This window comes from Lissotriton vulgaris, chromosome 6 (assembly GCF_964263255.1).
Source record: "Lissotriton vulgaris chromosome 6, aLisVul1.2, whole genome shotgun sequence".
Taxonomy (NCBI): domain Eukaryota; kingdom Metazoa; phylum Chordata; class Amphibia; order Caudata; family Salamandridae; genus Lissotriton; species Lissotriton vulgaris.
The window spans coordinates 1,830,133,512-1,830,149,802 of record NC_141694.1 but is presented as its reverse complement, the minus strand read 5'-3'; the positions used below and the strand labels follow the sequence as shown (position 1 = coordinate 1,830,149,802).

The 16,291-nt window shown below is 41.1% G+C and overlaps 1 protein-coding gene across 2 annotated transcripts in view; it reads right to left on the bottom strand.

Annotated features, from left to right (window-relative positions):
• The window catches only part of HADHA (hydroxyacyl-CoA dehydrogenase trifunctional multienzyme complex subunit alpha), a 120,202-nt gene that overhangs the window by 95,642 nt on the left and 8,269 nt on the right, over nt 1-16,291 (bottom strand). For both annotated transcript variants that reach the window (XR_015296705.1, XM_086928099.1), the window contains exons 2-7: nt 14,545-14,586; nt 14,373-14,443; nt 12,939-13,072; nt 11,255-11,393; nt 10,073-10,192; nt 9,401-9,503 (exon numbers count right to left, since the gene is read on the bottom strand). Coding sequence is in view for 1 of the 2 variants with exons in the window: in XM_086928099.1 (XP_086784225.1) it covers nt 9,401-9,503; nt 10,073-10,192; nt 11,255-11,393; nt 12,939-13,072; nt 14,373-14,443; nt 14,545-14,586 (609 nt within the window). In the remaining variant the exon portion in view is untranslated. The remainder of the gene's footprint in view (nt 1-9,400; nt 9,504-10,072; nt 10,193-11,254; nt 11,394-12,938; nt 13,073-14,372; nt 14,444-14,544; nt 14,587-16,291) is intronic.

The window sequence follows — 16,291 nt, the reverse complement described above, 5'->3', positions numbered from 1 at the left end:
CTCTCGGGGGTGCCTGTGCTAGCCACCGGGAAGTTTGAAGGTCACCAGGACCTCAAAAATAAAGTCCAGTTCTGGCTGACAAAAAATAGACCGCTTCCACCCAACATTAACGGGACAATCCTAAATGTCAGAAGGGTGGGGTGGATAGGCTCCTGTCCCAAGAACATAACGGGAGACCTGGTCATTGTCAACTTCCGGGACAACTTGGTAGTCCCCTACCTACAAAGCTGGGAGCCACAAATAGGAGATGGGCCCATATCAACACTTGAATTGTGTGATTTTTTACCCAAGATCTGCATATTCGCCAAGCACTAGGTGGAGTGTAGAGGGATACCATCGGGAGGGCAGGAGGGGTCATGTACCAACTAGTTATCAGCAGTTACCCACCATAACTACCAGAACCTACCCCTTGGCCCAGATAGGAGTAAAGTCCTTGATCCATCAGGGTAACCTATCAACTTCGTATTGCTTGATTGTAAGGAAATCGGATGTATTTATCTTGAATTTTATTGTCATTTTAAATGTAAATGATTTTTGTATATTGTACGCTTTTATGGTTAATAATCTTAACCGAATAAAGTATCTATTGATACTGGGAGTAATTTGTTATTTTTAGCTTCCAACCATGTGCCTATTTCCCGATGTCTGGTAAGCTCAGTATATTTCCAAAGATGCATAATCAAGCCCTGCATGGTGGAAGTCATTCTCTTTATTTTATGTATAATGATTCTGTCCCTTGAGTTAGATGTTTCCTTATGGAACGGTGTTATTTCTGTAAGGTAGATATTTTTGTGTGGGGTTTGCTCGCTTTTTTTGTATGAGGTTTGTTTGTTTCGCATGTTTGCTTTCTATACACGTACTGTATCTGGGTGTTGAATGTGTGGTGTGTCTGCGTGGTTGAGTGCATGAACTGCTGGTCCTGTCATCGGTTTGCCTTTGATTCCGCTTAGTGGCCTCAAAGGTCGCGTCAGTCAACGAAAGCAACATTTGCATTACGCAGTTTGTGTTTCATTGAATATGTATAGATGCATGCATTAGCTTCCAAATGTATGCTCATGTATTAACATGAATGCTTTTGCTGTGCTGATGTGTGTTTAATAAATATATACTTGACACACCAAATACATAGATGCATATATCGGCTACAATGTAATCTGTCCCCCTTCTATGACTTAAAGGATGGTATGAAGTTGTGACAGCCCTTCATATGATTAGGTGACATCACTGTCTATGTTGAATAGTCTCTGGCCAATATTTCTGGATGTCTTTTTTTGATGCAGTTTTATATAGCCCGAACAGAGCGCGTTACATAAGCACCAGTTCCATAACAGACGGATCTTATTTTATTTTCATTTGAGATTAAGAGATTTGCCTAGAATCACAGGATGCTTGAGACTCCCGCCAGACTCGAACCTGATTCCTCAGCGTCAATGGCCGCTCTGGCCGTTAAACCACATGCAGCTTTCGGGGTTCAAGCAGCTCGAGGGTCCAGCCCTAGATGGTTGGCACTGCACAAAGTTTACAAGTGTGTGTTATGCATGGCTTGGGAGCCATCAGAATGAGTTCATTCTTCGGTCTTTTCCATGGACCACCATGTACGAGGCTGGGCATTCTGGGGGCAACACTCTGACCTGCTGGTGACCAGCCAGGTCTCTGGATAACCTGTCTTTCATGGCCTGACACACACTTCTCCAAAGCGTGTCTACCCAGGTAACATCTCCGTCTGGTGCCTGTTTCCACAGCCGCCTCGTTCCAACGTCGCTTGCCATAAATGTACCGCCAACAAACAAGTGTTTACTTTCGCCCAACACATACACGAGACACCCTTCACACGCTGTATGGAAACAGTTCTAATTCACTCAGTGCGAGGTATTTAAAGGAGGTGGCATGGGGTGGGCGGTATTGACAGGGTTTTGCTAAGTGGCACAGAACGCTCTACCTGCAAACTGTTAACCGCCTCTCCTAATTGTGATAGCAACGGGGCGTTTGTATACTCCTGCAGGGAGAAGCAGAAGCTATGCCATGGGGGATGCATCGCACACATCTTTTAGGAGGAAAAGCACATTGAGAGAGGAGTAGAAAGAAAATGGCTTCTGATGTGTCAATTTATTTTACCATCCCAAGTTAGCCTTTTCCAATGAAATATCTCATAACAGGTTATTTTATAATGTCTAGATTACAAAAAGGTTTCTATTTTCGCATACATTCTTGTGTTTTGGGAGGTACTAAGGGAGAAATGTCAACAATTACGGAATTTAGACAGTTTTTACCGTGGTCTGTCATTGCATTCTGTGCTTTACATGCACCCATTTTCATTGTGTAGGCTTTCCATTAAAGAGGACACATGCTGTGTCTTTTTTTTTTTATAGCTAAGCCTCTCTTGGGGCCTGAGTCGTTATGCAGTCAGGCAAAATACACACACAGAAGCTGTGAAGAAAGAGCCGGTGGCAGGGTTTATTGATTTTTCCTGACACTTGTGGGAAAGCTGCCATCGCCTACACTAAAATAGGTGCACAACACTATTCAGCTCAAAGCAAAGGTATAAGGGCAACGGCACTAAAATGCTTCATTTCCCACTACATTTCTCCCAATAATCCTCTCACAGAGAGCCCCCATTTCTCCTGGTGAATGTGCTTCTACAGCTCATGCATACACGTCCACTTCCACAGCCAAACCGCATTCTGTCACAGTCCAATCAGTTAGAAATCCTTGGGTAAGCCCTGCTGACAGGGTGGGCCTGGGCGCTGTCAGGAGGCATCAGAGGGTCAGTCTATGGGGTCTGAGGGTATCCATCCATCGCCCTCACTCAGCACCACCACAGCATCACTCAGGGGCACCACACTATGCAGTACCACAGCATCACTGAACTTCCACAGCATCTTTCGTCGCCACCACAAATAACTCAGCGCCACCACAGCATCAATCTGTGCAACCATTCAACAACTGGTTCAAATAGGTTCTCTCAATGTTTTAAGCTTTATTACAAATGTCAAAAAAGATGTTAATTTCACTTCTGTTCTTGGATTTTCATCACAATAAAATACACTGAACATAATCTTCACAAAAGTTATTTACAAAAGTTTAAGATATTGCCATTATAAATTGCAATAGCTTTTATTTAAGTATCAATTATTTTAAAAAAATTAAAAGCCATTGTTTTTTGTAATATCAATACATCTAAGTCACGTAAATACAACACATATTGCATTACAAATGCTATAGGTGTCACATTTGCGAAAGTTAAAACTATTGGCATTGTAAATGACAAAGCTATTAATTTTGTTATTTTCAAAACTAACACAAATAAAAAATTTGTCATTTACAATACCAATAGCTCACACTTTCCTAATGCAAGACCTATTGCATTGCAAAATGCTTGTTTTTAGCTGTATTCCGTATGTGTATCAACTCCATTCATGTATTACCCTCCTATCCCTCCATTATGTGTAAGTTTGTCAGGTGGAATTTTTGTGGTTTTGGGAATCCAGTCAAAAGACAAAAGGTATTATATCCCTTATCTAAGCTAGACTCCAAGGTTTCTTTTCTTCAAGAAACTCGTTGTAATGAAGCAGAATTACTTAAGTTGAAAAGACGGTGGGTCAAGTTGTTTATTCTTCTGCAGCTAACAAAAGAGGGGGTGTTGCTATATTGTTTCATAAGTCGTTATCTGTACAAATTTTGTCAACACAAAATGATGTTGGGTAATAGCAAAGGTTGTAATTCAGAACAAGACTCTGGTCTTACTAAATATTTATGGCCCTGTTAAACCGGACCCTACGTTTTGGAATGGCATTAAGATCCCACTCTCTTCCATCGATTGCCCTAATATTATTGTTGCTGGTGATTTTTACCAATGGATTGACCCCTTTTCCGACAGGTTATCTAAATGTAAATTTAACCCTGATAAATCCCACAAAGCTTTTCAATCGGCCATTGCCTCTTGTTCATTATATGATGTTTGGAAGACATGTAACCCTGACTCACTTGAATATACTTTTTTTTCTAATGTGCATCAAACTCATTCTAGAATTGATTATATTTTGGTTAGTAAATCCATGCTTCCTTCCATACAAACTTCGGAAATTGGATCCATTTTTATTTCTGATCATGCACCAGTTCATGCTGTACTAGACCTTTCACTTACCTCCCTTCAATTTAGTCGCTGGAAACTTAACTTTTTGCTATCTGACACTGTGTACATCAAAGAAGCCACCACTTTTATTAATGAATTTTTTATATTCAATAATCCCCTGGACACTTCTGTCTCTAATAATTGGTATGCCTTTAAGGCCTCTTTTCGTGCCCTTACTATTTCATAGGTCTAAAAAAAAAAAAAATAGAAAGCCACACGAAAAAAATATACCGACCAATTACAACATCTTAAATTATTAGAACATACTTATTTTACTTCCAAATCGCCTTCAAATCTTCATGACTTGATTAAGACCGAATCTGAACTCAACAAACTTGCAACAACTGAAGCCTGTAATATTCTTCTTAAAATTAAATCCAAATATCATGGTGGTCAAAATAAAGCGGGTAAGATGTTAGCCAATAATTAAATCTGAACGTAAAAATATTGGGCCTAGCTTAAATAATTCTACTAAAAAAATGGTGTCATCGGATGAAAAGATTGCTGAAGTTTTTCATGACTATTATCGATCTCAGTCTGATGACACGTTTCCTACTAATCAAAATTTAGATACTTTTTTTTCGGGCCTCCCCCTTCTCTTCCCGATGAATTTAATGCATTAGAGAGAGGTCTCAGCTCAAGAAATAACTAACGCTATTAAATCTTTAAAATAATCAAAAGCACCAGGACCTGATGGTCTCTCGGTTGAATTTTACGCCACCTTTTCCTCCATTATTGTTCCCAAACTTCTGACACTTTTTAATTCCTTTATTGCGGGTGATGAAGCATCCGGTTCTTTTGTGGACGCCTTAATTGTTATAATTCCTAAACCAGATAAAGACCACACCCTTTTTAAAAGAATTCGCCCTATATAATTAATAAATTAGAATTGTAAAATATTTGCCAAGATTCTTGCATCCAGTCTTGAAAACATTATTCCCTTATTGTTTAACCCCTCCCCTGCTGATGACTGAACCGCTCCGTCATCAGCTACAGTTGAGCTGTGCTGATGACGGAGCGGTTCCGTCATGGCCCGGCCGCCGCGCCTGCGCGGCAGTCCTAATGAGTGGGGCGGGTCATGACGGAACCGCTCCGTCACCAGCACAGCTCAACTGTAGCTGGTGACGGAGCGGTTCTGTCACCAGCATGCGGCGGCCGCGCGGCCGCCCCTTTAGCGCTGCGGCGGAATAGCAGCCGCAGCGAAAGGGTTAAAGTTGGGTTTGTGAAGGGTAGATTAGCATCGGATAATGCTCAAATGTTTGCAAATATTATTTCATACAGTAAAAAATTTGAATCTCCTCTTGCAGCACTGTCTTTGGATGACAAAAAGGCCTTTGATCTTATCAATTGGCAATTTATGTTTAGAACACTACAATGGTTTGGCTTTGGGCCTACTTTTATTTCTTATATTAAATTACTGTACTCATGCCCTTGAGCTAGTAATAATCATTTTTCCTGATTTTTTTCTTTATCCAGAGGTACACGTCAGGGCTGGCCCCCTTTTGCCTCTATTATTTATTTTATGCCTTGAACCTTTCCTTGAGCACATCTGTGCTAATTCACATATTTCTGGCTTCACTTATAATTCCATAGAAACTAAATTATCAGCATTTGCGGATGATATATTAATTTACAGGTCAAATCCCATTACTTCACTCCCGCCTTTTATGGATGAGGTGCGACTATACTCCAGTATTTCTGGTTATAAATAAACCTATCAAAGACAGAGGTTTTGCCTTTAAATTTCTTATGTTACCAATTTATGTTTAATTACATCAATTTTGCTTGGTGTCCCACATACATTAAATACCTTGGTATTTGGTTTTCTGCCTCTTTGTCCACCACAATTAGATATACATTTAGTGCATTATTTACTAAACTCCAATGACTCCTCACTTGGGTCTCCCCTAGATCTTTCCTGGTGGGGTAGGTTAAATACTATCAAAATGAGGATTGTGCCACATGTTCTATACACATTATCTATGTTACCTATTCGGATCTCCATCTCCTATTTTTCTCAAATTAACTCCACGTGTATAAAATTTTTATACAAGAAGAAACATCCACGAATTGCCCTTACAAAACTTATTTGTCCTAAGAGTGAAGGCGGTGTACGTTTTCCAAATTTTAAAGTTTATCACTGGGCCTTTTTGATTAAACAATCCTTTGCTTTATCCTACGATTTCGCCGATATCCCTATCCCTAGATGGATTGTTTTTGAACGCTCATTATTAAAAGACTTTTCCTTTCAGAACGTAAAATATATGTCCAATAGTACTTTCATGTACAATAATCCTATTTTAAAATATTCCCAGATCCTATTATACAATACTTTTTCCAATAGTTTAACTCCAATTCAATGTTTTCTATCCTCCACAATTTGATATAAGTCTCTTAAATATAAAGGTAAATCCTTCTATTACAAATACTGGAAGGAGAAGGGAATTATTTTTGTTCACCAATTAATTCAACAAAACTCTGTTATTCCTTTTTCTGACTTACAGGAACAATTTCAGTTACCTAACTCTTACATTAATGAATACACCTTAATTTCAAATGCCTTACAGTTACAATTAGCCTCTTTTGACCTCTCAGTTGATACACCATCTCTTACTCCACCCACTCCATTATACAGTTTGTTTCCGACACACAGACCTAAAGCTGCTCTTGTATACAAGTTATTGTTATCAAATGCTATGAGAGACCAAAGTCCCCTGTTGAAACTGCATGGGAAACGGACTTGTCCGTTTCTTTTTCTATTACAACATGGGATAAATTGTTTAAGTTATTTATAGTTTCTGCTGCTGCTCGCATAACCCAATCTTTGCATTTTATTTACAATAGGCATGTTATCACTCCTGTTTGTAGTTCCAAGTTTCCCCCATCATCTTCTCCGTTATGTTGGTCCTGTTCTAATTATACTGGCACTTTGAGATATCAATTTTATGATTTTTTGAATGTATTATTTTGGAAATCTGTGTGGGCTATTCGCATGAACATTTATAAATGTGATCTCACATTGTCACTACAAAACATTTTTCTTAGTTCTTCTTCACCTGATGTCGATAGCTCCTCTTCTATTTCTATGTTATTTGATCGTTTTATTGCATTAGCCTTTAAAGTTATTTTATCATCCTGGAAAGATCATTCTAAAATATCTTCATTAACTTGGTGGAATTTTATTTGTGATGAACATACAATTGCTAATGTTTCCTCCATCTCAAAATTTTTTATCTGATCTTCTTTAGCTACCTTTAACAACATATCTCTCTACACATGCTCCCGGTCACTAGGTTTTTTTTTTAAATATCTTTTTCCTCTTCCCTTATACAAATTTATCTATTTCTCTCTTTTTTTATGTTGCTCTTCTTTTTCTCCTTTTTCTTTCCTTTTTTCTCCAATGCTATGCTTATATTGCATCTATATATTATTTGCTTACTTATAACTTGTAATATGTTCTATATATTTACGTATGTTTTTGCCTTTTGCTATTTTGTTTTTTGCTTCTTATTCCAGAAAATGTAATAAAAAATTATTTAAAAAAAATAATAAACTGTTCCCCTCAGGAGCGACAGGCCCACACAAGTCAGGAAATGTTTTTTATTGGAAGTAATGTGGGAACACTGGGTGTTCCTAACAACGTGATTCCCCACAGAGTTTGGATCATGTTATCACAGAAACAAAAGGAAATTGTGTGAGGTTTGCCAGAGTTTGATGTTTAAGAGTTGCAGGGCATTATGGATAAGAAAAAAAATACTGGGATTCATACATGCCATCTCACTCTAGATTCGCATGAGAGTTTAGGTTTTCAAGAAATGCCCAATGTTCATAAGGGTCCCTAGTTGAAGGCTGACCCTAAGCATGACTAGTACGGCAATATAGCATTGGCAAGTGATTCGAAATTGAGATTTACCCCCTCTTTACTAGGTCATAAGTAAAAACTATGCCGAAATATCTCACTTGCAATGGCGATGGGGGTGCTCTAGGCACAAGGGGGATAGAAAGACATTTGGGAATTTAGTGGTCAAGGTGCAGCCATCAGCCTCCCCGGAAAGAATGGTGTAAATTATCTAACCTCACCCCTCAATCTAGCCCATGCCCCCCCTCTCTGGGAGAGGGGAAGAAGAGCTGGAAGATGTCCCATTCTGCACCCACCAGTCAAATGTAATGACCCATGCAGAGGAATGTTGGGACTACACTCAGAAGGGTCTTCACTCTTAGGATACACCTGCTCTTCTGCAGTGTTCAAGTTCGAGCATTTATATAGCGCACTACTCACCCAGAGGGTCTCAAGGCGCTTGGGGAAGGGGTTCATTATTTGTCGAATAGCCAGGTTTTATGTTCTTTCTCTGAAGGTTGTGGGCTGGTACCCTGTGGGCTACTGGAGTTGCTTGAATGATTGTGAGGCGCCTGTGACAAATGTCGTTAAGGAGCATCTTGAATGCTCAGGATGCATTGTGACAAGACAGAGGAGAACGGTTTAGAGTGGACTCTGTGACACAGAGAAAAAGAGCTGTTACAAAACAGAAGATAAAACAACCTATGATGAACCCTTCACATCAAAAAAGTTACTTTAAGCCCCTTTCTTTTTTGCAGAAACAAATTTCAGGGTACGGGCTCCACAGTAACCAAGCTACCATCTATCAGAGTAGATTAACATTGTACCAACTCAAACATTTGCATTGGACAGTTAAGGCATGGAGACGCTATGGCTAAGCACTTACAATATACAATGAAACTTGAGATTGTGGAAGCAATTCAGGAGTCAAACCTCAGAGAGGAGCATGTGACCAAAGGCTTTAATCAGGTATTTATTTATTTATACCATTTATAGAGCGCACTAATACCAACCGGTGTCCTGGCGCTAAAGTGGTAGCTCCCTGGGTTTATAATCTCAGATCTAACTCAAGAATAGCCAAGTTTTCAGACTTTTTCGGAATGCCAAAAGGTTGGCGCTTTGCTTTAAGGCTAAAGGAAGAGCATTCAAGGCCAGCGCTGCCCCTCTCTCAAAGCTTCGGCCCCCCCCCAACGCACCTTCCTAATGCGGGCGATCTTGATCAGCCCCAAGTTAGCCGATCTTAGTTGTCTTTCCGGCGTATACCATTGGAAGAGCTGTTGGAGGAATTTTGGACCTATTCCATGGAGTGCTTTGTAAACAATGCATTCCATGGAGCGCTTTGTAAACAATGCATAGGGCCTTAAAGACCGGTGTCAAGCCAAAATGTCCTAACAAACATGTAGAGCAACTCGCCTTTGAGAGATTCTTACCAAGAGGGTCAACTAACTGGTCCACAAGGCCCATCTTCTTCGCTTTGTCAGCGCGAATATTTCTACCAGTCAGCATCATGTCAAAGGCACTTGGCAGTCCCACCTGCATTAGTAAAGAAGAAACGGGAGGGGGAGAAAGAAATAAGAGCAGAGGAAAGTGGACATGTTAGGGAGCCTTGCACAGACTGCATACAAAAGAAATCAAAACACATGCAGCAGAGCAATTTATAGAGTCAATAAAGTACAGAAGTGGCTAAGGGGGCTGTTCCCAACACAAATAAAGGACCGCGGTGAGGACTCCCTTAAGTGTATGAATTACCATGAACTTCGTGACTCTCCCTGGCATTCAATGACTAGACTATTCAGCAGCTCTTAAGGACCCAACACTGGTTTACGACACAGAACTTTATGAGTTACACCAAAGTATCCTCCTTCCAATCTAACTCATCAGCCAGGGCCTGCTTGGAATATGGCATAATCTCTATTATTATGTGTTTTGTTCCTAAATTATTTTCTATCACTTTTAAGTAAATGCACAGATAGCATGTAAATACCTAAAATGCAAATAGATCTCCACTTTGAATGAGCAGTAACTATTAGGTAGATGCTTCTGTAAAGAGGAAGATTGACAGCCTTAATTACTTCGAAAGCCACAAGTAGGTTACAACTTACCATCTTCGGCAGCCTCTGGGTGCCTCCTGCTCCAGGTAGCAGTCCAAGCATTACCTCAGGTGTTCCTAGCACAGTCTTTCGGTCCTTTGTTGCTACCCTGTATTGACAGGCAAGAGCAACCTGAAATACAAATACAAGTCCATCAGTTCCACACATGGGTTGCAATAGCACAAATCAAAGATGCCGGCATTGCTTCAGCAGGTCTACACCTGGCAGCACTAAAGCACAGAGAAGAAACAGACGGAATTCTGAACATCACTATGCTCTACAGAGATGAAAGGGCTTGCCGAAACATCTGGTCACCTTAGAGCCCTTCATACTATACACAGCAGGGTACTACTGCACACAGTTGTCTGGCAAGGAAATAAAGAGCTTTAACAATGGACTGTCTCGTCTTTTTCATACCAAGCTAATCACAGATTATCCACGTCATAGAAAGGCTCTCCAGATCACCACTAACCCAATTGATGAGGGAAGGGGTTTACCATGTGGCAAGTCAAATTCAATAGACAATCTTTTCAGATCTGCATCCCTAGGAGTCTCTACTGTACCAACGTGCTATGTTCATTTAGCAAAATCTGCATGAGGCACACGGCTGTACATGCAAGTTTGATCCATCTAGTCATATCAGTGAAGAAATGTGCCAAGGCTGTCCACTCTGTCCCTATAATTTAAGCCTTCCACACTGAAGTACTTTCCCTCCAAATAGCAACTCTCAGATTGGGTTGCAGAGCTCATACAGATGGTGTGGAAGACAACAGAGGGTTTTTCGTGGCATATCCTTTAGTTTTGTATTTTATCACAACTGAAACAAACCACATTTCTCTCCAACTAAAACTCCAATCCATCCTCTATGACACAAATTCCAGCTGCCAAAATATATTTTACTCTGTATATACTGACCCACAATAACACTTTTCAGCGGGCATTCTAAGCAGTTCCGACACCGAACTAGGAGACCTACAGAAAGTCAGTCCAAGCAATCTGTGGATACTTGCAGCCTTACCAATTCAGCTAAGACAAGACTATGATAGGAAAGAAGCAGGTTTAAAGCCGAGTGCCATACCGGTCTATTGAGCAGACTGACAACTGGCCTCAAAATGTAAACTGGTTCAAACTCTCTGCCACAGTCTTCCAGAAGCCCTCTAAAGTAGTAGCAAACAAATGATAGTACAAAAGTACCTCAAGACCTCCTCCAAGACAGGAGCCCCCGATGGCAGCCACAATGGGCTTAGGGGACTTTTCAAGCTTTTCAAACATCTTCTGCCCATCGTGTGACAGCTCGGTGACTTCCTCAGCGCTTTTGCAAGCTTCGATCATGCTGAAAGTGACAGGATCAATAAAAGAAACATGAACCACAAGATAGAGAAATAGTGGAAAATAAAGCATTTCACTTCTTTGAGCACGAAGACCCTCTGGGGAAAACGGTTAACATGTGACCTCCATGGCCGAACGGAAGAGCATTTGTGAAGTTCTCTTTCTGATAAGATCACTTGCTCTGCATCTTGAACATGTTTTGTGCATTTAGCAAGCCCTTTAACCCCTTCGCTGCGGATGACAAAGCCAGCTCGTCATGGGCGTTACCTGCGCTGCGCGGATGACGAGCTGGCTTTGTCACAAACCGCGCGATTTTCAAATTTCAGCGCACAGCGGGAAAACCCGTAGCGCGCATGCGGTTAAGCAAGTATTTTAAATAAAACCAGTGAAATGAAGCAAATTGGCTATGGAGTTTAAAAATCATATTGTGAACTAACCCATTACAATAGGTGCGTGGTCACAACTTAGACTGTTAGGTGTTTTTCCAACCAAGGGGAAGAACATCTTTCTGAAATGAAGGTGCTTTACACCAGTCAGATGAAAAGGGTGAAGTTTAAGATAAGAGAAAAGGATAAATCTATCAACTGAATTGAGGAGAAGAAATTAGAACCTGGAGGTGATAAGATCATGTAACTGCAGTCAGAGCATGGATGGGGTGCAGAAACCTGCAAACTCACATAACAGCATTCTGTGTCACGCAATATCAGCTCCTTTCACGTGGCCTCGTGATTAAGGGACGGCATCCCACAGTGTAAGACAATACGAGCAGGAAATCCAACAGAAAGTGGATTTCCAGATACTTTGTGGACTTTACACAACCAAAGCCCATGGTGAGTGGTTTAGAATGTTTCCAGAACAGCGGCAGCAGCCTCCAAGCATTTGAGGGGGGAGGAGGGGGAGTTTATCATAAGGAGGGTAAGGAGTCACTCTCAGGCACTGCTGGTCATGATGCCACGCCCCCTCTGAAGTCCTTTCATGCAGAGTAAGACACCAAATGACTCTAGGTCCTCCCCTTTCTCTACACTCATTCTACTCCAATGCCCCTCAACCAACTATCACAAGGTAAAAAATGTATTCAAGTTGGCAGGCCTGGGTGGAGAGACTCTCTAACATACAGCTCAGGTTAAAAAGAAAAAAACAGGTTTAAGTACCAACGCGGTTCCTCAACAAGTACTAATGTAAACCAAATCAGATGATGCTAGCAGTGTTCATACCACATTGTTCCACACTCAAGGAGCAATATAAACCTTAGATAAAATAAACACGCGCTTAGGACACATCAAAGTTTCATTTTATATAAATACAGTGCTTAGTACACATCACAGCTTCATTTGATTTCCACAGCACCAAAATGGCACCTTGGCATATGAGAAGCTACATTTAGCTTGAAACAGAATGAAGTCTGCAATGGATTTAAATTGGAATTTGTTATGCAGAATGCGATACAAAACTGTATACAGAACTGGGAAACAATCATACATTTCAGGCCCTGCCTCCTCCCCCAGGTTAAAGCCACGGTCGAATGTGTCCTTATGTCAACAGCACTTACTTGATATCTGCCCCAGCAATAAAGCAGCCAGGCTTTGAAGAGATGAGGACGGCACCTCGGACGGCATCGTTTGTCCAGACTTCATTCATAATTTCGCCGAACTCTGACTGCATCTGTTTTGACAGTGTGTTTACCTGCAGGTGAGAGATGTCAAAAAATGGGTAAAAATGTGAATACTTAGAAAGAACATCTTAAACGTAAAAGCACAACAAAAACATAGCTCATAACCAGGGCAAAAGACAAGCATTCATACAAAATGCTTGTGTTCTCAAGCATGCGCTCTACACGCCCTTTTCATTTGATAAGATTTAAAATTATAGAATGCACCTCTAGCAACAGCCAGCAGGCAAGTGCACAACTAACAGTGAAAATGAGAGTGGGACTGCGTCACCATCTATGAAGGCACTACCAAAGAAATACAAAATAAGCTGGTAGCGCAAAATGCAAGGAAGGCCGAAGACAGCACAATTTAACTAATTATTTGAGCACCAAAACAGAGTCGGGCTACAGAAAATATGTATTAATCCCCCAGAAACTGGCCCCAATTGGGCCAAGCAAACACTGAGAATTTAACGCCAAAAGCGATCAAGGGTCTGCCATTAACTAAATATCTCTCTACTGCAAAACTGAGGGCTTATTTAGAGTTTGGCAGACGGGATACTCAGTCAAAATGTGATGGATATCCTGTCCTCGGAGTTAAAAGTGCCACAGGTTTTAATGCACGTGTACTACGGCAGACGAGACATTGGCCACGTTTATGACAAAATTCTACATAAGGCCCACTGCAATTTATATCGAACAGATAAAATAGATCCATAACAACACATTTCCCTTTATTTCACCTAGCCACTTATAAAAAAAAAGGTGCCTGGATGGATGTGAGCATTCCCAGTGGGAGCGATGCTTTTGCAAGTGTAAATCGGACTTTGCACAAAAAAATACAATGGTTGAGGAAGGGTTGGGCAGCAGGGAAATGTGACTAATAGTGTGGACAAACCAGGCAAGATACAAGCGGATATGAAGTAAAACACCACTGAATGGGAACATCTCAAAAACAAATCTGAACAGAATGCAAAGACAGAGAACTGTCAAACCTAGTCTTTCAATTTCCCAGCACTCTTGAGAAATGGATCATTTACAGCCTGCGGCTTTAAGCTTCAGTTTTCAGTGCCACCTGATCAAATGGGTTTGAGCCCTTTAATTAATTTACCCTTTTGTCTCCACAGCTTCTGACCAACCACTTAAGTCCCTCCATTCATATTATTCTGACTTCCCATTCTAAAATGATGCTCCTGCTGTGTATATGTCCATGGTTGCTCTCATCCTACCCTCTGGACTAGCCCTCATTTGTTGGCCACCCACTCATAGGACCCATTGTATGCATTCAGTTTCATTCTGGACTCAGACTTCGGGACAAAGGAGCAGAAGCTGTACCTTGGAATTTGGGGTATTGAAGCGAACGACGGCCACGTCTCCTTTGACTTCATAGTTGACATGTGTTCTGGCTAAAGATGCAAAAAAGGTAGTGTCACCCAAACATGAACCAGCCATTCAGGTCAAAGTACTCAAACACAGGTAACCAAAGAAGTTCCTCTACGGTACTTACAAAGGACGGCGGATGAGGAGGAGAAATTTCGGCAGGTGAAGCCTAAAAAAGAAAAGCAGTGAATTAAAAAGACATCACCCGAGTGAGTGATGCCTAAAGTACAGAGCACAGCTAGAAATGCAAAACTGCCAGAAGCAAATGCCACATGTGAATGACAAACTAATCTGGGTATCGTTCTAAGGCAGGCAAGCAATGAATAGGTCACGTCGTCACCTAGGTACATTAACCAATGGACTTTCTGCTACGCTAAAAACAATGTCTTCAGGAAGTATGAAGATTTCTCTTAAGGGCCAAGCCCATCAGTGACTTCTAGCTAGTCACCTGCGTGTATGCGGTCTTTCACTAGGACAACCAACAATACTGCACTCCAATTGTTAACCCACATCACTTCTTTTGGGCACATGACTCCTCCAGGGTAGCAAGTCATACACTAACACATGGCATAAAGTTAGATGCATCTCGATGCACTTTACCACACCAGTGTAATGTCTCCCCCTGCAGGAATTATTGTAAATTATTGATAAATCTAGGCCAACATACAAGGACAGACAGTGTTTTAGTTGTACCAACTGCAATAACAGTATGAAGGGATCAGAGATAAATCAATCACTCGTCAAAAAGGGATCAAAGTCAAACTTAGAAGGAATGCAATCCGTGAAACCAAAAATCTAGTTCACATTTTGAAATGCCCATGTGGCTTAGCCTATATAGGCAAAACAGAGAGAACAATCATGAAAAGAATGAACAGAACACAAAAACAATACAAGGATGAAAAATCATCTGTAGCAGTACAATTCAATAGGAATGTCCACAACAGCCAGTTAAGATTTACAGTATTGGAACAGGACACGATTAGAGACCATGTTGATAACAGGAAAATATTGTTGAAAAGAGTAACTGCATCGGATAAAGATGCCAACAGGACCTAATATGCCTGTGTCCTATAATACTGGAATGACGACAGATCAAGGTTTGTAATGAGCTAGACGTGTACAATTCACCATTGACAGCCACTTCATCAGCATTCTTGACTGAATGTTTAAATAAAGAATACAGTATAGAATGATAAACAACTCCCAGTATTTTTGTCATGTTGGCTATTTTTTTAGGCAATGAAAAGTTATTTGTTCAAAACACTGATATTTAACAGCCATACTTCACCGCTAAGAGAGCACATACACATTCTTTGACTTGATAAAGACAGGAGACTTAAATGATGCCTCGTGATTAATCCTGGGCAAAGCGCTACGGTCGCATAGTTTGCGAAGTTTGCTATGTGCAGTTCGCGTAGTGCGAAGTAGCGCACAGTGCAAACATGCGTAGCGTAGGGCAGCGGTCATTTTTTGCTTGCTCGAGGTCCTCAACGTCAAGCTGGCGACCGCGAGCAAGCAAAATGACATCCCGGCGAGACTTTCTCGTATGCCATCAGCAACATCAAGTTGCAGATCGCGAGCGTGGAAAATAAACCTCCCGGCGAGATTCTCAACGCTGGGAGGTCAGGTTTCTCATTGTGAGTGGTCGCGTATGCTCATGATGAGAAACTACCAGTCCGCGTTGAGAAAGCTGCAGCTCAAGTAAAAATCTACCCAAGCGGCAGAAAACTACAGCTTGCACTGTGCAAGATGCTGTTTTCAATGATTGCACAGTCCGAACAAGCATCCAGCACTGTGCAATCATTGAAAACAGCACCCTGCACAGTGCAAACAGGGTACTACGCAGTTCGCATAGCTCGCCTAGTGCTAAGTGC